The sequence below is a fragment of the Mesocricetus auratus genome, unplaced genomic scaffold (assembly GCF_017639785.1).
Source record: "Mesocricetus auratus isolate SY011 unplaced genomic scaffold, BCM_Maur_2.0 Super-Scaffold_100014, whole genome shotgun sequence".
Lineage (NCBI taxonomy): Eukaryota > Metazoa > Chordata > Mammalia > Rodentia > Cricetidae > Mesocricetus > Mesocricetus auratus.
The window spans coordinates 4,278,721-4,301,627 of record NW_024429197.1 but is presented as its reverse complement, the minus strand read 5'-3'; the positions used below and the strand labels follow the sequence as shown (position 1 = coordinate 4,301,627).

At 50.4% G+C, this 22,907-nt stretch overlaps 1 protein-coding gene and 1 long non-coding RNA gene across 5 annotated transcripts in view; both read left to right on the top strand.

The window, feature by feature from the left end:
• Positions 1-1,481: 1,481 nt before the first annotated feature.
• Positions 1,482-22,907, top strand: part of Capzb (capping actin protein of muscle Z-line subunit beta) — a 98,582-nt gene continuing 77,156 nt past the window's right edge. Inside the window, exon 1 of one of the 4 annotated variants that reach the window (XM_005081055.4) lies at positions 1,482-1,639. In XM_005081055.4, the coding sequence (XP_005081112.1) occupies positions 1,637-1,639 (3 nt within the window). In that variant the 5' untranslated portion in view covers positions 1,482-1,636. Of the gene's footprint in view, positions 1,640-2,663; positions 2,813-13,328; positions 13,389-22,907 lie in introns of those variants that run through there. The other 3 variants (XM_021233524.2, XM_021233525.2, XM_040757542.1) reach the window with 3 other exon arrangements.
• On the top strand, positions 19,602-22,144 carry LOC121144170. Its single transcript, XR_005881495.1, has 2 exons — positions 19,602-19,715; positions 20,105-22,144. It is a non-coding gene; the product is annotated as an uncharacterized LOC121144170 (long non-coding RNA).

Sequence of the window (22,907 nt, the reverse complement as noted above, 5' to 3'; positions counted from 1 at the left end):
GCCCTTGCTGCTGTGTGCCCATGGCCTGCTCCACTCCCACCTTTACCACCCTGGACCATCCTCCAAAATGCCACCACACAGTGCTTACCTACATCTGCTTACCTCCTCCGTCTACTCTGATGTTTTCCCACATCTCACCCCAAAAACTGTCTTTATTAGACAGGTTAGCTGTCTCTTGACAGCATCCAAGGTCAATAGGGCCTTAACTCAGGGCAGGGGTACATATCCAGCATGCAGGAGACTTCATCTCCAGAAGGGAAATCTTACCTACAAACTCTAGGCTAGCATGGGCTATTTTGCCCATAGCTGTAACTTCCATAATCTGCATAATGCTTGGCCAATAGCTACACAATAAATATTTATGGAATAATGACTTTCTAAATGCCACTCCCTTCTCTGAACTCTTGTAGTACTGGTCTGTGCCACTTCTGAGGGACTTACCTGGACACTTTCTCTGTTGGTGGCTGTTCCTGAAGACTCTCACTTGCTATGAGCTCAGAGGCCTAGGGCACAGTCTTTCCGGGATGAAGTTTACTGATCCCCCCACCCCCTCCACGGCCTGATTTGATTTTAAATAGAGGGTGAGCAAGTCTGGTAGGTAAGTATTATGAGCAAGACTTGCATTCTAGGTCTCTTGCATTCTAGACAACTCACCAAAACATTTTGAAAAGCGAATTTTTAGGGCTGGGGCTTCAGTTCAGTGTAAGAGCATTAGCTTAGCATATATGAGGCTCTAGGTTCAATCTTCAGTTCTGAAAACAAAGAGGGATTCCTGAGTCACTGGATGGATCGAGGAAAAGCCTCATTAGGCAAAAAGGATGATTCTTTACAGATAATGTAGAAAAGTATACCTAACAGCCAGCATTTATTGAACCCAAAAGTTCTAATCTTTTTACCCGCGTCTTCCTCACAACTACCCTGTCTGGTAGCCAGGAAGTGCCGACAGGAATCCTTAAGGCTTATTCACCTGCCATCTTTTGGTACCTACAGGCTGCCTGCCTGGTCGTGATAGCAGGTGTTCAGTCACAGGGGCGGCAGCGCCGGTGTCCCAGTGCAGGTTCCACTCGCTCTCTAGGGGCCGGGCTCCATTCCGGCGCACCAGTTCCGGGTCCGGGTGGGGCGCGGAGGGCCAGTGCCCTCCTAGTTCAGGGCCTTCCGCATCCTCCGCCCAGGGGCCCAGTGAATCTCTCCACCCTCAGGTACCCCGTGTCCTCCAGATGCTAGATGGCGAAGCTGGCAGCAGGAGGGTGCCGAGGGTGCCTTGGTCCCTCCGGTACGCCAGAGCCCCCGGCTTACAGAACCGACGCGCCGGGCCCGCGTAGGGCCCGCCCTCCCCACATCAGGACACGCCCACTCGACCACAGGCCACACCCCCATCCCCGCCCCCCGCGCAGAGCTCCATACTTGGCGATCGCCGCGGCCCCGCTCGCTCATTGGCCGCGAGCTGGCGGCGTGGGGGGCGGGCCGGGCTGGCCGGGGCGGGGAAGGAAGGTGGTGGCGGCCCGGCGAGGGGGGGGAAGGGGGCGCTGACCCGGATGTTCACTCTTGGGCACCCGGGGAAGTGGAAGCGCCGGGCCCTGCTGCGGGGGGGAGAGCTACAGACGCCGGGACAGGGACCGTCGCCGCTGCCGCCACCATGGTAAAGGGATCCCCCCACGGCCCCATCCCGGGACCCCCTGCGGGAGCTCACGTCTCCTAGCCTGCGAGCCCGCCGGCCCGGGGAGGGTGGGGACCCAGGGTGGGGGAGGGGCGGGGTCCGGGACCCTGGGCAGACGCCACCCTTCGGGTCTGGAGGGGTCGGCGGGAGGCTCGGCTGGTGCGTGACCCCGCCCTGGGCTCCATGTGGAGCCCGGTTCTTTCCCCGGCATGTCCTGGCTAGTCTCGAGGATCCCAGGCTAGATCTTCCTTTCCCTAGAGGCCGGGCCAGGCACCCCTCTCTCAGGCCTGCATCCCACGGCCTGAGCTAGGCTCCCCTGCCTCGGTCCCAGGGCCCAGACTAGGATGGTGCGTCTCGCTGCTGTGACCTATGCTAGGCCCCCTCCACCCAAACTCTACTCCCCATGGCCGCAGCCTGGACCCCGACAACCCCATTCTAGTGGCCTTAGCCTACGTTTGTTTCCTTCACCCCTATGGAATCTTCTGTCCGTGGTCCACAAGTCTGGACTCTACTCCTGCTGTGATCTCCACCTGCACCTCCTAGACCCTGGCCCTAGCGATCCCCTTCCCCCGGACTTCTCACGACTTAGCTTAGTGTGCGTCAGCCCGCTGTTCTCGCCCTCACCCTCCCATCTAGACCTTGCTTGTTTGGTGTCCTGCTCCCGACTCAGGTGTCTCCTCCCCTATTCCTAGGACGCTCCTTCTTGGCAGTCCCTGGCAAGCGGGGGAGAGCCCCAGTCGGGGTGGGGGTGGTCCGGGTACTGTGCTTTCCTATGCCTGAGACTTGCCCCTTTGGGGAAGCCGCTTCGCTTGGGTGTGAGCGAGCAAGCTAGACAGAAGGGCGGCATCTGTGTGCCCGGAAGGCAGACCAGGGCATTTCCCGTGGCCGCCGCCTCGGTGCTGCCAGCGCAGAGCGTCTTGCGGGGCGCCCTGCCTGAGTGGGGAGCAGAGTGCTGACGGTGAGAGAGCCGAGTGGACAGGGATGAACGCACAATCGCTCTTGTGAGGCCGCGGCACTGGGGCTGGGGGGCACCAAGCTCAGAGCCCAACATATGGCCTGGACACAATGCACTCTAGCAGGCGCAGCCTCCCCTTCCCCCTGAACTGTCAGCTTGTAAGGGTTGGAACTGCTGATTATGGAGGTGCCTCGGATCAGGTGAGCAAAACTCGCAGGCTGAGAGTTCCCTGGTTGAACTCTGGTGTGTGTTTTGGTAACGAAGGCAGGCACTGTGTGAGCAACTTATTTGAGGAGCCTTAGGGGTGTCCCCGGTAACCCTGCCCCCCCCCATCCACTTGGACACCTAGATGGAAGCTTGGGAAGTGGCCAGAGCTAAGGCCATGCACCTGCTGCATGGCATCGCAGCCTTGTGGTCCGCTCCTCTCCTGCCTGATGATAGATGTTTGGGAGTGGACTTTGAGCCCTAGATGGTTTTGAGGAGCCCTGCTCCATGTTTAATCAAGGATGTAGCAACTGAATTAGGGTACCTAATTCTGGTTGGCTAATAAACTTTCTATATATTGATTAAAAACATAGGCAGGACTGTTTGTCATTATATTGCTCTTTGAAAACTGGCCTGGGGGTCTGGACTGTGCGTGACCTTAGTCTGCGTGGGGAAGGACTTGTCCAGGACAGTTTGGGGTGAGGCTTTTAAAAGTAGACTGAAGTTTCCTATGTGTGCTCTGGGAGCCAGAGCCAGAGATGGTGGTGGAGTGGAGTGGCCAGAGTCCTCTATGCTTGTGCTGTTGCCATCTTCTGACAGGTGAAGAAAGGCGGGGTATTCATTGTACCTCATTGGGAGCGCTGCTCAGTCCGTGTATGGACCATTCTTGGCCAGTGGAAGCATGCCTGGTGGGCTCCAGACAGTGATCTTCCTTGTATGTTGTTGTATGTCTGATATAATGACATTGTTTAAGAAACGTAATGATGGGATGCTCAGACATGGTAAGGGAGGGCAGAGTACTTATTCCTGCAGACTGAGCGTGGATATTCCTGGTAACCAGAATTGTCATCTTGAGACAGTAGTATGGTCTGCCAAGACCTGATCCTGAGCTCTTTGGGGACTGAGATTTTGGTCTGGTGTTTTTGGTCTCTGTCTGTCTGAGTTCTGAGTTAGAGCAGTGCCTAAGACCGAAAGATACGACATGGAAGGCTGGCACCTGTTATTAGCTGTTTAAGGCGTCCAAGGCCAGCTTGGGTAACACAGAGAGCATGAGACCCTGAGTTTCAGAAAAGAAACAGGAGACTGTGTAGGGTGTCTATGAGCTTTAGCCACTTAGGGATTTGGTGCTCAATCACTCTTCAACTTGTTCTTCGTGACCCCCAGGCCTCTAAGTAATTTCTGACAGCCTGTTGTCAAATCTGTACCATGCTTGAATGATCTGATGCCCTGGTGTGGGTCGTTAGATCAAGCAGTTGACAGAGTGGGGCTATGCCATGGGTAATGAAGAACACTGTGGTTTTGTTTTCGGTGGGCTTGGTGGTAGAACGAACAGCCAGCTCCAACTTTGCTGCTGAGGGAAGAGAGGCCTGAGGTTTTTTTTTCTTGGAATCAAGTTCACTGTGCCTGTTAAGAATACTTACGCAAATGGGGTTTACTTGCATTCCCTTAGCAGGCTGTCTTACCGCTGTCCCTAAGTGCTTTGCAATTTCAAAGCACTTTGCCTATCAGAGCTCTGGCTTCTGATTTCGGGTTATTATCCTGAGCGTTACGACTCTGTTGCTTGATGGAGGCGCTGTAGTAGTGACAGGCCAAGGAGACCCCCAGGAGCTGCCCCTGTAGCTCAGATGGCACTGCAGACAGGAGCTGGTAGGACAGGCTCCTCCTGCTGTTCAACGGGGACATCCTGTGGGAGGCACTAATGTGTCTTGGTGGTCTTCTCCTGTGAATAAGATACATAGTTCAGATGCCAGAGAGATGGCTCAGGGGGTAAAGGTGATAGCTGCCAGGCCTGAGGAGCAGAGTTCAATTCCTGGAACCCATCTATAGAAGAAGAGAACCAATTCCTCCAAGTCTTCCTCTAACCTCCATACTGGCATAGTCTCTCCCCCCCCAGTAATAAATAAACAAACACTATGACTTTAAAAAATGCATAGGCCAACTCAGAGAGCCCATGTGTGTTTACAGCCCTATTCAAGTAAATCCAGCCAGTCTCCTTTTGATGTTATAAAAAGTAGCTGGTGAGCCCAGTGGTGGCAGCACATGCCTTTAATTCCAGCACTTGGGAGGCAGAGGCAAGTGGATCTGAGTGAGTTTGAAGACAGCTAGGGCCACACAGAGAAACCCTGCCTTGAAAAACACAAATGGTCGCTGTGATCACTAGTTTAAGATTAAGGAAATGATAAACCATGTCTGTGAAGGTGTATCTTCCAATTTATAACTTGGAAACTCTATACTGTTACATCCTATGGAGGAGGAGGGAGGGCAGGCGATAGTGGTGGCATGGGGGGCAAGGGACCTGACATTTCCGAACCTTGCTTGCCAGAGTGGGAGGGGCTTATTATTCAGCAGTTGCAAGGCACCTTGCCTGTCTGAAGCTACAGGGTACCATTGCCTCAGTGAGTGTTTCATGTGGCTGCTGTGTACTTCTTATGTGCCAGGAGGCAGCGGTGAGCAAGGCAGACACGAATTTGGGCCTTCCGGCATCCACTGCTGAGGGGTCTAGAACTGATGGACACAGCTTGGAAAGCTGGGCATAGTGTCGCACACCTGTAACTCCAGCTACTCAAGAAGTTCAGGTCTATCCTGGGCCACATGGTAAGAGAGCCAGCCTGTCTCTCTTCTAACACGAAGGGAGAAAGTGTTTAAGATAACTGCGCACACATAAGCCTGAGCTGTTGGATAGATGTAATGGAACATGGCGGCTTGAGCTGGCTTCTACTCTCCGGGCTTTCCGAGTGTGCGTGGTCTAGTACCTGCCATGCAATGAAGTGTGTGTCTGTAGCCTGTTTCACTCACTGACCAGGATCTGGAAGTGGCTGCTCATACTGTTTGTTCAAGGACGATCTGACGCTCAGGAGCTAGTGAATGGCATGAATAGCAGGTCCTGTGTGAGACAGTGGGTGTAAGTATTGATCCAGAAGTCCTGCAGGTGTAGGGGCTTGGAGTGGATTCTCTGAATGGGGGTGGGGCATGGAAGCCTGGAAGTGGCCACCGACTGTTCATGGCTTTGGGAGCAGCTGGTATAATGCCATTTTAGGCATTCACAGATTAGTGTTTCAGCATAAGGAGGTGGGGATATTGATGGGGCTCTTGCCCTACACCATGAACTCTGCTGGAAGCTGTTGATTTGGCCTTGCAAAAGCTTGGTGCGGAAGGTTCAACCTTGGACCACAGACCGCAGACTGTAAGATCAGACTCAGAGCCAGACATAGTGGTGCGCTCCTTTAATCCTAGTGCTTGCAGGGCAGAAGCAGGATCTCTATGAATCAAGGCCTGCTTGGTCTGCATAACAGGGCCCCATGCTGATGAGAGATACATAGAGAGACTCTGTCTCAAAACCACTCCCCCATCCCCCCAAAATAAGAGAGAGAAATCAAATTTGGATGTGTTGTCTGCATGGGTGGAGTCCCCTCTGAGAAAGGACAGGGGATAGAAATCTGGAGCTCCTGTACCCGCAGGGCCTTATCACCTGTACCTTGTCCTGGCTTCCTGGTGCTCTGGAAGTATTTCCTGGTGCTGAGTAATCCAAAAGTGAGAGCTGAGAGGTGATTGACTCTCCTTTGCCGCCTTCAGCATGGGGCTTACCTGGCTGGAGTCCTGATAGCCTCTCAGTGTGTGACCTCAGTGAGGACTTCTTCCTTCCCCTCAGCTCCTTGATGTGCAGTGTGATGTGGGGGGAGCATTTTATGGGGACACCAGGAAAAGGAAATAGTTTTAAATTTATCTCTTGTGTGTGTGTGTGTGTGTGTGTGTGTGTGTGTGTGTGTAGGTCAGAGGATAACTCGGGGAGTTGGTTCTCTTCTACCACTGGGTTGTGGGGATCAAACTCAGATCTTCAAGCTTGACAGCGGGAACCTTTACCTTTGAACCATTTCCCTGGCCCAGAAACAGCATTTTTAATACACTTGCTGCTTAGTGAATTGCAACTATGGCTACTCTCATTTTTCATACCCAAGTGTATATGACACAAATGGAAGCCATAGTCTGTGTCCTCTCCTGGAGAGGAGGCATGCTGTGTCCAAGAAATTTAGTACAGGGGTTAGAGAGATGGCTCAGAGGTTAAGAGTACTGACTGCTCTTCAGAGGACCTGGGTTCAATTCCCAGCACCCACATGGCAGCTCACACCTGTCTGTAATGCTAGTTTCAGGGGACCTGCCACCCATGGCAAAACATTGATGTACATAAAATAGAAGTAAATAAGTTAAAAAAAAGTTTAGTATAGCTGAGAAGGAATGTATAGGAGAAGCAATCTGAAGGGCCATGTGGGCTGTAGTAGCATGTTCAACTACCTCCTCCAGGAAGTACTGTACAAACTCCAGTCCTCAGCCAGCTTGGGGGCTGGGCTTGGAGCCCAGGAAGACCTCACCCAGCCAAAGAGGAAGGGGAGGCTTGGGTGGGGCACCATCAGCCTGAGAGTCAGACATACCAAGTCCAAGGTCAGTGTGGTGTCAGTCTCTTGGGTTTGAGGACCGCTGGGTAGACAGTGAGCCATAGTGTTTGCTGCCAGATGTTCAAGTTGCTAAGCTCAGGAGTTTGTGTTTGGTCAGGACAGCATGGAGCCAGTGACATTTCTTACAGAGCAGGTGGAAATTTGAGCAGGCTGATGGAGCAGTGGTATTTTAGCACGGATTCTCTAGCTGTTCTGTATAGAGAGGTCCTGGAGATGGGAGAGAGAGGGAAGACGGATGCATCGGTAGGCACCACCTAAGAGCTACCAGGGTCTCGCCAGTGTGACTGTGGTCTGGAAGGAAGGTGTGGTGGAGAAAGGGAGAGAGCCACAGAGAGCAGGAGAGAGTTGCCATCTCTGGTTGAGGGGTACACCTGCCCCCAGGAATGGCCATGTGGCCTTCTCATTGAGTGATTTGTCATTGACACACAACTGTTTCTGATCATTTTAAATCCTACATAATGGCATTCACAGAACCCTGATAGACAGTTGACAACTGAATGGGCATTCCAGCTTGCTTAGCCCAATGATGAGCTTGTCATCTTGGATCTGCCGGTGGCACTTGCTTAGCACAGTGTACTCTAGGTTCTAGGCACACAAAAGTGCCTGAGACACCCTTCCACTCCCCATCTACCGAGGGATTCTACAGTGTGGGAGACTCTGCAGAGTGGCTATAAGAGTGACAGGAGCTGCTTCCGTTGGCTGTTTTAATAATTCCATTCAATGCTACGAGACAGGCCCACGCTACTGTCATGATAAGGATAAAGAACCAAGGCCTTCCTATGCTGTCGTGACTCCAGGCCCAGCTGCCTCTAGTCAGCTTTCTTTCTTTTTAAGGTTTGTTTATGTGTGAGTGTTTTGCCTACATGTGTGTCTGCATACCACGTGGATGCCTGGTGCCTGTGGAGTGTCAGATCTCCAAAAACTAGAGTTGTGGGTGGTTTTGAGCCACCGTGTGGGTGCTGAGAACCGAACCTGGGTCCTCCACAAGAGGAACCACTGCTCTTAACTCCTGAGCCATCTCTCCAGCTCCCCCCTAGCCGGTTTCATCACGTCCTTCATTCTGTGGACACCTACTGCAACACAGGATAAACCTACCAGGTGCGTCCACCTGAGTATTAAGCTTTAGGGTGGGAGGCTGGAAAAGTGGCATGTCTTAGATTCTGGGTGAGCTCGAGGTAAGTGCAGAACTGGTGATGGACGCCGCACTGTGACCCAGGTGGGCCTCCTTGCCGCCCCTTTACTGTGCTTCCCCCTGGGTCCACACTGCTTCTGACATCTCTAACTTACAAGTGTTTGATTTAGTCCTCTAATCCTGTTTCGTCCTAAAAGTAGTGGCCTAAGGCCAAATGGTTGCCATCCATGGCCTGGCCATGGAGGGGTGATGGTGGGGATTGCCTGAGTGTGTATGGAAAGTGTAGGCAGTGGTTAAAAGTGTGAGAGGTGGCTGGCGGCCGTTACGTGGTTATTTTTATTAACATGGGTGGTTGGTGGCTGGCTATTCGTGTAACCTCCCGGCTGGCCTGGGAGGCACGCGCTAACCCTTATGCGACTGGAGACTGCTATAGTTGGAGTCCCAAGCCCAAAGCTGACAAGACTCAGGGACCAACTCAGTTAAACCCCAGCCTGGTGAGAACTCCAGTCCAGTACTTCTGGCCTCCAAGTTCTTCTTACCACGATGTGGGTCGCTGGCAGCTGTCCCCCCGGCCCTGACCCTGAACTTCTGCTTAAACTGCTGCCTGCAGCTTCCTCTTCTTATGCTGAACTCACCAGGCTTCTCCAAAACCATCATCTGATTGGCCACTACTGCAGTGGTTGTACATATAAAAAATATTACGGGATTACACCTGCCAGCAGAGTCATCTTTACCTTAAAATACATCTCATGCCTCGTGGCTAGGTTCTCAGCAGGCACTCTCGTCTCAGGGGCCACAGTGGCATGTGTGGTCCTAGGCCAAAATGTTAATGTGGTGTGTGACTGTGGTCAAGTTGTGAAAGATACCTTAGCCTGTACCAGCAAATGGCTCTTAAGCAGCTTCCAGTTAGCACTAAGCCAGGTTTCCTGGTGTTGTGAATGGTGGATGGAGGGTCTAGCTGGCTCATGTGCAATTGCTCAGGGTTTTGTTGCTCAAGGCTTTGACCCTGCTGGGCCACCTCTGGTTTTATACGTGCAGGTTCCTGTGTTGTAGTTTGTGCTCAGAGACCCCGGGGAGGAGCGTGGGTGCACCCACCCTCTGGCGTAGAGTTTAACCCTAGCAGTTTGACCTCTGAAGGAGCCAGTCTAGAATTTCTCCCTGTGCCACCTGGGTTTGTTTGTATTGGTCCTTTGCACCTCTTTTAAATGCCTGGTGACCTCACCTGGGTTCAGGGTGTAGGTTGCTATGGAGACAGAATAAATACCTTCGAGCTCCTGAATATCCTGTGTGAGCTATCACACCAGCTTCTGTTGAGGTAGGTGTGTGTGTGTGTGTGTGTGTGTGTGTGTGTGTGTGTGTGTCAGAGACAGCTCCTTCCACCTCCACATGAAGTTCGGGGATCAAACTCAGTTTGCGGAGTTTGTGCTGAGAACTCCTTTCCATGCTGATCCATCTCTGGCCTCTGTTGAGATCTCTGCTGTGAGGTTTCTCAGTGTTCATCCTGCAGGAAGTCCCTGTGGTGAAGGCTCATTCGGGCACAAGCACTTTCATCCTCATACATATGTCAGTGGTTGTTTCTGACTGTCCTGATTTGAGGTGACAGCTCTGGGCTGGAGGTGTGCACTGATGGTCCTGGAATTGGCGGTTGCCGGGACACTGCATGGTTGATTGTGTATCCGCTCCTGGAGCTCCCATTAGTCACTAGTGTGCCTTTCTTGCTGCCAGGAGGGTGCCACAATCTTGATCTCTAATTCTGTCAACCCCAGCCCTAGATCCATTTCCTCCTGTTGCAGATAAAGAAACCAAAGCTCAGAGAGAGTGGCGACTGTGGTGACTCACTCAGGGGCCCCAGCAAGGCACTGGCAGTTACCATGGCTTTCTAGGCCCATCCTACTCAAAAACTCGTGCCAGTTGAGTTCTGCCGGGTTGGTTATTTTATAGATGAGAAAACTGAAGCCTAATGGTCCCTCTGCTGGTCCAACCACAGTGACTGAGAGAGTTTGGGCTTAGTGTACAAGGTAGAAGTTTGTATTTTGGGTCATTGAAAGTTCTTGGGCCGGAGGGAACTGCAGCGTGGTTTTAGAAAGGCACCTGCTAGCCTGGAAGAAGTGGTGGCGTCTTAGCCTCTGCCATCAGGACCTGTGTCCCCTCTCTGGGGCAGCTCTTTCTGCAGGAATGCCAGCATCCCAGACTTCTGGAGTGACAAGAAGGCCAGTGGCAGGTTGACCCTTCACGGCAGTGCCTGCTGGGAGCTGTTGGTTGGCAAGCCCTTACCTGCTGTCTCTTGAAGCATGTCCCCAGCTTGGGCTGTTGGTGTTGTAGGTGGCTTTGGGCAGGCCCAGTTGGCCATTCTTATTCTGCCTTCTCAGTTTATTATTCTTGGGAAGGAAATTACACCCTTGCTTGGATGTGAGCACTGCAGCGACGCTCCATTGTCCCTATCGTGTGGTGTGGCTTCATAGGTGTTTGTTGAATGACTGGATTGTCTAATTGTCCTTAATGATGTGAATAGCGTCCTTTATGATAGTGAACCTTGAGAGTCTGCCGTTTTGGGGTAGGTAAAAGTTGATACCACTTTTTATCATAATTTGTATTATGTCATAATACAGAGAGAATACATGGGTGACAGAGCAGGGTGGTTTGAGTGGGACACTCTAGCAGTGTCCAGTTTGCCTTGGATCCGTGCTTTCTCTTAAACCCAGCTTTCACAGGGTTAAACCAGCCATCAGAGTCAAGGACTTGCCGGGAATGGAGGGACTGAGCAGGGTCTGTCCCAGAGGTCAGGTCATCTCACTCTTGGTACCATAGCTGACAGTGTGGCCTTGGTGAGACTCACTGATAGCAGCCAGTGGGTGATGAGCACTTGGCCTGAAGTTACACCAGCAGTCGTTCTTGGGGTCTGTGCCCGATCCAGGCCTCTTGATTCACGAGTCCAAGGCAGTGAGGGCATGTGCTGAGCCAGAGAGCCAGGGATGAGTCCTTGTCTCCTTGTCTCTAAAATGCTAAGAACAAAAGTAGCTATTTTCGCTGGCATGATCTCAGTACTTGGGAGGCAGATGCAGGAGGATCTCTGAATTCCAGGCCAACCAGGGCTACATAGTGAGACTCTAACTCAAAAACAAACAAAGAAAACAAGAATAACAAGAACAACAACAACAACAAAAAACCTCCAAAAGCCAACAACAAAAAAGTGGCTGTTTCTGCCTGGGTTAGTGGGAGAGTGCTTGTTTGGGTAAGTGCACTGGGTTCAGACCCCAGCACTGCAGAGAGAAGGAAAAGCTACTGTCAGTGGCTTTGTGAGGAGTAAAGGCGGCACAAAGCCAGGCACAGTCTGTTAACTGTCACCGCGTGCTGGGAAGAGCTCCACGCTACGAACAACCGTGAACTTAGCATGTTGTTAGACCCAAAAGGACCTTTGAGTGTGGACACCTCTTTGCCTTGTGTATGTGAGGTGAAGGGAAATGAGATGAGAAGTGGAAGGGGACCTCATGTTAGTGTTGGAACCCCTCTCCCTCCCCATCTGCATCCTCTGATGCTGTGGAGCATGCGTGCTCAAACTCATCGCCTCTCTCCCAGCCCAGCTTCCCCATCCGGATGTAAGTGAGGGTAAGAGGATTAACTAAGAATAACTATATACAGTGCCAGTGCCATCTCTCAGGCTTCACATGTGGGCACTTGAAATAGGCTTGTGTGTATCTGCAACACATTGATCATTTGTCATGGAGATTGTCACGTTAGATTGGGTCTAAGAATCCCAGGACTAAGAAATCCTGTAAATCTTCAGGGCCGATTAAGGCAGAGAGTGCCCTGCAGTCAGGCTTCTTTCTTCCCCCATCCGGCCTCTTGAGTGTTGCTTCCAGGCTCATTGTGCAAGGGGAACACCGGGCTAGCCTCTGTCATTACCATGTTCTTGCCACACCTCTATTCGCAGATATGGAAATGGAGACTTAAAGTTATGAGATTTCTTATATAAGGTCGAATGACTAGTACAAGATCAGAGGTGGCCTTAACATAAAATGCATGTACTTGTATGCTTTATATAATGTTCAAATCCATAAGCTTGTCTACTTGGGCATTTATCATTGTTTATGGTGAAAACATTCAAAATTCTTCCCTCCATCCTCCAGGCAGTTTCTCTGTGTAGCTCTCTAACTGTCCTGGAACTGTCCTCAAGATCCACCTTTCTCTTGAGTGTTGGGATCAAAGGCAATGTGCCACCACACCCCACTCAAAATTCTTCTAGCTTTGTTTTGCTTTGTTGTTGTTTTTTGAGATGGGCTTGGCAGAGTCTCAGGTAGACCAAACTGATACCAAGATAAGCCTAAATTTCTGATCTTCTGCCTCCACTTGGAATCACAGGCCCCCACTACCATGCCTAGTTTTCTGTGCTGCTGGAATCCAACACAGGGCTTCCTGCATCTTAGACAGGCACTCTACCAACTGAGCCATATCCCCAGCCCCAGAAGAAATAGTTCTTGAAATCATAGATAACTGGTTGCTAGGTACCCAGGAAGGGCCCTCCCACTGTGTGACTGATTGACAGAAAGTAGAACCAAGGTTGAATTCTCAGATCCTGCACCGTTTCTGTAGCCCAGACTGCCTTTGAATTTACTCTGTATCCAGGGATGACCTTGAATTCCTGCTCTTCCTCCCTGTATCTCCCAACTGCTGGGATTACAGGCATGTGTCACCATACCAATCTTGGTCCTACACGTTTGTATGATGAACTAGGTGTTTTGTGGGGCTTGGATCTTATTCCAGCACCAATAAGAGAAGGGATGGGGAGGAGAGCCTCAAGTGATGGACTATACCTTGGGATAAGTGTGTGAGTGCTGATGGCATTGGAGGCCCTTAGAGTTTTGCATGCATTGTTCTGCTGAGTTCTCAGAATTCTCCTGTGCACAAGATCCATTATTTTGAGGACTTCCCACTAGGAATGGTGTAATGTATATAAATTGCTACTACTGGCTGAGGCAGGACTTGAAGCAGGTACTCTTAACTTTCGTCTCAAATCCTTTGCCCACAACTTCTGTGAAGTCTTTAGAATTCAACTGTTCATATACAGTGTGGGCTTGTCCAAGGACCTAATCAAAGAAGAAATTCAGTAATGGGCTTGAACTCAAGCCCAGGTCCCTTTGATCTATGACTTGGGAAATGTGGATTCCAGCAGCAGGTTTTGTGTGTGTGTGTGTGTGTGTATATATATGTGTATGAGATGTCTATTGTGTAAGCTGTGATGTGGCCTCTAAAGGGTGGTGTGAAGACCACATAGCAAGCAGTATGACAAATGTTCATGGCAGTCCTGGAAAAGGCAAAGTAGAGTTCTGTCAAAGGGTCTTGGGGTTAATAGATGAAGTTTGTAGACTCTTTCCTATGCTGTGTTACAGTAGAAGATGTCTGTCTGTCTGTCTGTATCCCACCTGCCCCCTATTCTTGGGGAAGTCCCTGGGAGTGAAACTGTAGGGCAGAAAGATAAGCACTTTTCTCCCATGTTCTTCCTGGTCATGTAGCCCAGGGAGTGAGTGTTCGTCTAGTGGCCTCAGCCTGGCTGCTGCCCTCTGGGGCCCTGTGAGCTGACATCGTCCTGCTTGCTGCCTAGAGCAAGCTTCACTTCCTCCATCCAGCTGTCTGCACGTTGAGTTGGCTCTTTTTTTCTGCAGGGTTAGCCTTCGTCGTTTCCCGTCTAGTTCCCTGCCAGAGCTGCTGCTTGTTGGCTTTCCTTTAAAATGTTTATTTCCCCCAGTTGGTGTTGGGGCTCTAACCCAGGGCCCTCTCTCATACTGAGCACGTGATGTGCCACTGAGCTGTGCCCTCCAGCCCTGGTCACAGTCTTTTTGTTGTTGTTTTCCAGACAGGGTTTCTCTGTGTAGCCCTGGGTGTCCTGGAACTCACTCTGTAGACCAGGCTGACCTGGAACTCAGAGATCCACCTGCCACGGCCTCCCAAGTGCAGGGATCAAAAGCATGTGTCACCACCTCCCGGCTTGGGCACTGACTTGGTCACCATCTTTTTGTCATCTGCTCAGGATGTAACTCTGTGGTGACTGGCGTCCCCTTTTGGTGACTGTTTGGGGAGCATTAAGAGGTATGGCTCGCTGGAGGAAGTATGTCAGTGGAGGCTGGTTTTGAGGTTTCAGATACTCATCCCCACCCCAAGTTAGCTCTCTCCTGCTCACAATTTCAGATGTGAGCTCTCTGCCTGGTGCTTGCTACCTCTGCTTGGCCATCATAGATGCTAACCTGGAACCAGAAGCCCAAATAAACTCTTCCTTTCATAAGTTGCCTTGATTGTGGTGTTTTATCACAGCAATGGAAAAGTAACTGAGATACTTAGTGTATTATGCCAGTGAACTGATACTGAACGCATGGGCAGTGTAACATATGGCCTTTGTGTGCTTAGGGACTAAAGCATTAGCAGATTTTGTTTGTTTTTTTTATTTTTTATTTTTCAAGGCAGAGTTTCTCTGTGTCTTTGGAGGAACTAGCTCTTGTAGACCAGGTTGGTCTCGAACTTAAGATATCCACCTGCTTCTGCCTCCCGAGTGCTGGGGTTAAAGGCGTGGCATGTAGGTGCCGTATTAGTTACTTTGCTGAGATAAAATACTGTGAACAAAGGCAACTTAAAGATTGGGCCCGGGGTCCACAGTGTCAGGGAAGACGTGGCATGGTGACAGGAGCAAAGACTTAGCTTTATCCATACAGGAGGCAGAGAGTGAGGCTGTGAGCCATCAATGCCCGCCCCACCGTGGTACACTTCCTCCAGCAAGGCTGGATGTCCTAAAAACATGTTCCCCAACCTCCCCAAACAGCACCACCAGCTGCTGGGGACCAAGTGTTCAATAATGAGCCTGTGGGGGCTACTGCTCATTCAGATCACCACAGGTGGAGAGGTGGGCGGTTCAGAAATCAAACCCTCTTGGATACCAAAGGACCAACTGTACTGATTTGGGAGTTAAAAATAAGTTTTAAGGCAACTGTGGTGGTACATGCCTTTAAAGCTGGCACCTGTGGGTGAAACCGCAGGGTATTAGGAGTTCATGGTCATCCTCAGCTATATCGTGAGTTTGAGACTAGTCCCAGCCTCGAGAACCCCAACCTGGAAAAAAAAATAATCAAAGCAGGATGTGGCAGCAGCATCTGTGACCCTGGTACTTGTGGAACATGAAGCCTTGCAAATTCCAGGCCAGCCAGGCCTACATAGCCAGAGCCTGTCTGTAAAGAAATAAATGATAAAAATGTTACCATGTCCTCCAGCGTGTGTCCAGAAACCTGGCTTATACACTTCTTCCAGGCGGAGGTAGTTAGAGTCAGTTTTAAAAATGGAATTGCTAGCTAGGCATGATACTGCATGCTTTTCTAATCCCAGCATTCAGAGGCAACAGGCATAAGTTCGAGACTAGCCTGGGCTACATAGCAAGACCCTGCCTCAAATGAAGTAAGATTTAAATAAGACGTTTCTATGTATTTTGTTTAAAGTTTTTTTTTATATGCACATATTTATTTTGTGTGGGCCAGGGCACAACACACATGTAGAGGTCAGAGGACAACTTGCAAGAGTCAATTTCTCTCTCCACCACGTTGAGTCCAGGGGTCATTGCTGGTCATCAGGTCATCAGGCTTGGTGGCAAGTGCCTTTACCTGCTGAACTATCTCACAAGCCATTGATGTTCATTGGTGTTTTTCCTGTATGTATGTCTGTATGAATGCGTCAGATCCCCTGTAACTGGAGCTGCTGACAGCTGTGAGCTGCTGTGTGGGTGCTGGGAATTGAACCTGGGTCCTCTGGAAGAGCAGAGGTGCTTTTAACTCTTGAGCCATCTCTCCAGCTCTTGTTTTTACTCATTTTAAAGGATTTTTTTTAACTGTAGGATTTCTATTTATCTTGTGTGTATATTTGGGTGTACATTTGTACACCGTATGCATGCAGGTACCCCTGGAGGCCAGAAGAGGGCATTACATCCCCTGCTAGGCAGCAAGTGCCTAGTTTTGCTTTTGGAGCTCAGGCTGTCTCAGACCCTCAAGTGCTGGGATTGCAGGCCTAGACCACTATATCTGGCTCTTCTGCTCTTCCACATGTTTTAGTTTGTTTTGGAGGAGAATCCTAATCCCCATAAGTATTGGACTCTTTTGTTTGTTTGTTTGTTTGTTTGTTTGTTTGAAGGTGCGAGAGCCACCATCGCCTGGCTTGGACATTTTTCAATGAGTGAGTGGGAGCACTTTCTTGTCTTGAGAGGTTTATGCTTCCAACTCTCAGAGTTGGTCTGTCTGTTCTGGGGTCTCCTGGGGATGCTGAGGCTCTGGGTATCTCTGATGGTTTTAGATGAACGCAGCATTTTTAAAAATTTTTTTATTTTATATATGTTAAATAATTTAACTTTACGTGCATTGGTGTGAAGGTATTAGGTCCTCTGGAACTGGAGTTACAGACAGTTGTGAGCTGACATGTTGCTGGGAATTGAACTCAGGGCTCGTAACCACTGACTTGTGTAACCAGGCCTTAGCTCTACACACTGGAAGCAGAGCTGAGGGTGAGGTTGTGCTGGCCTTAGTGGGGTCATGAGAATTTTGGCAGCAGAGCTCACGTCTAAGGAGTGTAGCTCGCTTACTAAGAAATCATACTCTTGGTGCTGGAGAGATGACTCAGCAGTTCAGAGCGATGTCTCAGCAGTTTGGAGCACTGTGTGCTCTTCAGAGGACCCAGCTTGGATTCCTAGCACCCATATGGTGGCTCACAACCATCTGTAACTCCAGTTCCCCTTCTGGCCCCTTTGGCCACTGTACCCATGTGCACAGAGAAAACACTCATACACATACAAATAAATAATAAATCTTTGTTAAAATAATTGGAAGCCAATCTTGGAGAATCATTTTGCTCCTTGAGACAAGATCTTCCTTTGTAGTGTTTGATTGCCTGTCCCTACCCCCTTTCTTATCCTTTGAGTGCTGGGATAGCTGGGTTCACTTGCTGTTTCTTCTCTTAAGAGACAAGCTGACTGTGTTCCCTAGACTGGTCCTCCTGCCTCGTCCTATTGGCAGCTGAGACCATAGACACACACTACCGTGTCTGGTAAACTGGGCTGGGTTTAGTTATTTTAAAGTAGATGAGGTAAATAAGCAAATACTTTTCTTTTTGTTTTTCCCAGTGTAGTTTTTGTCCCAGTATACTTGTAGGGTGTCTGTTTGCTAAAGCCCCTAGTAAATGCCATGTTAGAGTCAGAGGGCCCATCATCCTTGCCCTCCACAGGTCTCGGTTGCCCCATGTGTAATGAGGGTATTGGACTGAACGGGCTTTGTTTTGTTTTGTTTTTGAGACAGGGTTTCTTTGTGTAGCCTTGGCTGTCCTGGAGCTCGCCCTGAAATAGATCTGCCTACCTCTGCCTTTTGAGTGCTGGGATTAAAGGCACGCACCACCATCACCACCTGGCTATAAAAATTTTTTTTCCCGAGACAGGGTTTCTCTGTATTGTTTTGGACCCTGTCCTGGAACTCGCTCGGTAGACCAAGATGGTCTTGAACTCACAGAGATCCACCTGCCTCTGCCTCCCGAGTGCTGGGATTAAAGGTGTGCGCCACCAATGCCTGGCTATAAATGGGCTTTTTAAAAACTCTGTGTGTGTGTGTGTGTGTGTGTGTGTGTGTGTGTGTGTATATGTGTGAGTAAGAGAGAGAGAGGGAGAGGGAGAGGGGGAGGGGGAGGGAGAGGGAGAGGGAGAGAGAGAGGAGAGAATGGGCTTTTTAAAGCCCTCCTTTATGTGTCATTTTAATGGCTGTGTCCCTAATGGGACCATTGGTCATAGCCTTATTGATTGCCCTGGGTATTGTACCTAGAGTAGTGGGAGAGAGAAAGTAAGAGCATTTATCTGTTGAAGGTAACAATTTAATCTCCGCTCATCCATCCCAGCTAGGTGTTGTTCTTTTTTTTTTTTTTTTTTTTTGGTTTTACGAGACAGGGTTTCTCTGTATTGTTTTGGAGACTGTCGGTCCAGCCCGGCCTGGAACTCACAGAGATCCGCCTGCCTCTGCCTCCCGAGTGCTGGGATTAAAGGCGTGCGCCACCACCACCCGGCTGTTGTTATAATTTTATAGATGAGAAAATTGAGAAATTCAGGGAGTTAAGTAATTTGCTTATCGTCACACCAAGGGCTAATTGTAACATTCAGAATTCCTCCTGGGTTGCCAGTTTGTGCTCAGCTCATCCCCTGTTAAGTCTGTCTGTGCAACTGCGGTGGGCATCTGAAAAATAGATGCTCCACATCAAAAATCCTGATTTTAAAATGAAATTCACTCCGACTTTCTCCCGCCCTCTTCCCTCCCTCCCTCCCTCTCCTTTCCTCCCTCTCTCTCTCTCTCTCCCCCTCTCCTCTCTCTCTCTCTCATCTCTTTTCTTATGCTCAGGTTGTGAATGCTGCACAGGCCCTTTATATCTCCATAGCCACTGCTTCCACTACAGTGTCCTCTTGGGGGCGCTGCTCAGCACAGGCTGGGTGAGGCTGGGCTGCTGCCAGCAGCTGCAGGGAATGGCGGTGGGCGGGGCGGGAGGAGAGAGAGAGAGGCAGAACTGGATCTCTGGTTGCCTGCCTGTCACACAGGATAGAGACCTACCCGTAAGGTCCCATCTACACAGAGAAAGTTGACTGCCTCTCTCTACTAGCAGGTGACACTGTGCAAACTGGCCTTTCTGAGCCTGTGAAGATTCATTTTCTGGTTTCCCAGCAATTCCTGGGGACACTTGGCGCTGGGCTGGAGCCCCTAGGAGTCAATGAAAAAGGCAAGAGCTGCCTTTCTGTAGTACATATTGCAGTGAGGTCCACAATGTCAAGAACCTCCCTGGTGAAGGTTTTTTTTATATTTATGTGCATTGGTATTTTGCATATATATACATATATCTGTGTGGGGGTGTCAGAAGGCCTGGAACTAGAGTTATAAGCAGGTATGTGCTGCCGTGTCTGTGCTGGGAATTGAACCCAGTCCTCTGGAAGGGCAACCAGCAACCAGTGCTCTTTTTTTTCTTTTTGTTTTTGTAGACAGGGTTTCTCTGAGTAGCTTTAGAGCCTGGCCTCGAACTCACAGAGATCTGCCTGCCTCTACCTCCTGAGTGCTGTGCATCACCAACACCTGGCCCAGCCAGTGCTCTTAACCTCTGAGCCACCCCCCTCACCCCCCAACCCCCCTCACCCCCCAACCCCCCCCGTGAGGTTTTGAAGAGAATGTGAATCAACCACCTGGCCCTGCTGCTCTGGGTTTTCCTTCCAGAGATGAGTAGTTGGTTCCTGCAGGTCAGTGACGTAACGGATAACATGCAGCTGCAGGCGTGGAGGTATGTTCAGATAGAGACGAAGGAGCGGGTACTGTAGGCAGCATTCATTAGTGGGCCTTGGGATACAGGTGGCCGATGTCGCCCTGGGTAAGGACAGGACTCCTCATTCATGAGGGGCTGCCAATGTCCACACAGTTCCAACCCAGTGCTTGGCCCTGCTAGGAGTCCAGGAGGTGGTATTTCTTCCCCTCAACCGTTCACCTTTTGTAGAAGAAATTTTACACCTTAGGAATTGTCAAGGAGGGCCTGAGAGACTGAGGAAGATAGTGGGAAGTTTAAAAAACGATTTCAAAGTGGGTTCTCTGTTAAAAGCAGTAATGATTGTTTTTGAGCAACGTATAAACGTGTAACTGGGAAAGTGACATTCTTCCCATCTCTCCCACTGTTAGAGATTTGGACTGCTTGGGTGCACAGAAGAGGGCCTGAGAACCCCTGGAACTGCAGTCGCAGGCGATTGTAAGCGGTCATGTGGGTGGGTGCTGGGAACCAAACCCCTGTTCTCTAGAAGGGCAGCAAGTGCTCCTCATCACCAATCCATCGCCAGTGCCAACTCTGTACCCCAACCCTAATGCCAGCAGGTTGATATTTGGAAGTGTCATGGCAATTTGTGATGTCTCCAGCAGTGCCAGCCTGTGATTTCCTTGCCCACACTGGGCGTTTCTCTCAGCTTCCAGCTCCCTCAGCAGTAAACTGTTCATTTTTCACTCGCAGGCCTTTGATTGGCAAGATGTGTTTTAATCTACTGTGATGGTTTGGTTGCCGTCAGTGTTGTTTTCCACCTTTGAGCCATGTGTTACATGCGTCAAGTGAGAGGCTTGTGGGTGGCGGAAAGCTCCCCACGTGTACACGGTGGGCTGTATAGTGTCCTCTGAGTGCCACTGAGTGGGAATTAGAGCTGCCTCATTAGTGGGAATAAAGGCTGGAAGCAAGTGCTGTGGGCTTGTCTGAAGTCTCCAGAGTCCTCTGTGATTTCTGTGGCATCATCCACTTTCAACTGTTTTGTGAATTCAGTTGAAATTTGATCCATTACAGTATGACCAAGGGCCTAATTAGCTGGAAACCTCAGGAAATTCATAAATTAAAGAGCCCATTAGTCACAGTGCCCTCCCCTTGTGAGTGACTCTCACCCCCTTCATTTTGCCTGACTCTCCTGCCACACGTTAGTTCCAACAAGACTTGGCTAGACTGGCCGCCTTTCTGATGTGCTTCCTGCCTTGCTGGGATGGGGAAGGGTTAAAAAGCCAGGCTTAGTTCCTGTCCAGCTCTTGGGCTCCATCCCATCCCTCAGCCTATACCTCACCAGTCTCCAGGTACTTAGGCTGAATGCTGGTGGCAGTCCTGGAGAGGGCCCTGTTGGCACGAGTGTGGCAGCCCTCCACAGTGCCTCTCTGTCCCATGGCCTGGAGGAAGGGTGCCACGTGCCAGTGTACCCACTGCTGAAGTCGTGCTGAGGCTCCGCCTTGGCGGCCTTCCTTCTCCCAGTAGGATTTCTGTGGTTTTGTCTTGGCTCGTGGATTCCCCGGATCTGAGTGGTTGTGGCCACAGATTCCTCTCTTCCCTTTCCCCAAATAGACCACGTGCATCTACCAAGTGGAACAGTCTGAGGGTTCACGTGGCCAGACAGTCCAAAACGAACTCTGCACAAGAGTCTTGTAGGAGGGAGGGGTGGTTCTGCAGCCTGGCCGTGGAGTGGATTTGTAGATTAAGAGTACCTGTGGTAAAGAACCTAAGACAAGAGTTTTAATAACCTCCCTCCCCCTTCCCTCTCTCCCGCCCTTTCTTCCTGGGATCGAACCCAGGGCCTTGTGCTAGGCAGGTACTCTACCACTGAGCTATGAGGCCACTGTTGTTGGGAAGATATTTCTGCATGCCAATCTGTATGAAACCAGAGAGGTGGTGTTTTAGGTTTGTTTTTGTTTTTAAGTTCCAAGTAGAACAGCTGGCCATGCCTTGGTTTTACATCTGGTCTTCTGAGGGTTTTATTAATATCCAGAGAGTTCGTGTTTTGTTTTTAACATGCATTTGGGGCTGGAAAGATGATTCAGTGGGTAGAGGAGAGGCACTTGCTGAGCAAGCCCTACCACGTAAAGATCCATTCCCAGAACCCATGTAAGGGTCAGGGGAGAGAACGGGTACCGAAGAGTTGCCCTCTGACCTCTGTGTGTACACCCCCACACACAATAAATCGAGCAACACTAATGACATCACGCAGTGTTAGCTCTTAAGTGCGAAGACCTCTGGAGATGGCACCATCAGCCATCAGGTCTGCTACTGTGTCTATCCATTTCCTGCTTTTAGCTGGGGTGAACTAGGTTCCTTTTCCTGAAGATGAGAACTATCTAGTGTGATACCTTGGGTATTAAAGAAAATTGTTGGTGAGCTGTCGCTTCTGTCCTTCTGTTTTGGGCATTGCAAGAGCTCAGGTGTCGGTCTCTCCCTGAATCAGCGACCATACCCATTTGCCCAAGTTAGCGTCTGTGCTCACCACACAGGCTTCTGGGCTAATGGTCATTCTGAATGGTGTCGCTCACCTTGAACGAAAGCCGGGAGAACAGAAGGGCCAAATGCACAAGAGTCATGTGTCAGCCCTTCGTGAGAGCTGGCAGACCTACAATCCAGGGACACTGTCACAGCCAGCAGGGTCCACAGAGTGTCCTTTAAGCCAGGAGGACCCGATTCCAGAGCAAGTTATATAGAAGGGAGGGAAATGTAAGGACCAGCTCCCTTGCTGGTGCTGAGTGCTTCGGAGGTACTAGATCCCTCTGACTGTTTCCAGCGTCCTCAGGCCGTCTGCCTCCCTCCCACCTGAACCCAGAGCCTCAAGCGTGCCAAGCATGCGCCCTCACATTGCCCTCTATGCCCTCGGCCCCTCTTATTTTTGCAGACTCTTTGCTTTCTTTTGGAGGAACACCCTTCTTCACCTGACATGAAGCACTAGCTGCCTCTCTGTACCTCTCAGCTGGACTTAGGCTCAGGTACTCACCCAGGATGCTTGTAATGGCTCTGCAGCCACCAGTCTCTCTGGGCCCTGCCCTTCCCTTCCCGTCTGTCCTTGCCGCCGATGTGCAGTGCTCAGCAGCAGTGCTCAGCTTTGTGGGGCACTGCGTCCCATGCAGTTTCTCAGGATCCTGTAAAACATTTGGGAGGCAGCCCCTGCTCTAATCCCCACCCCTTTGACAGTATGAGAGTGCA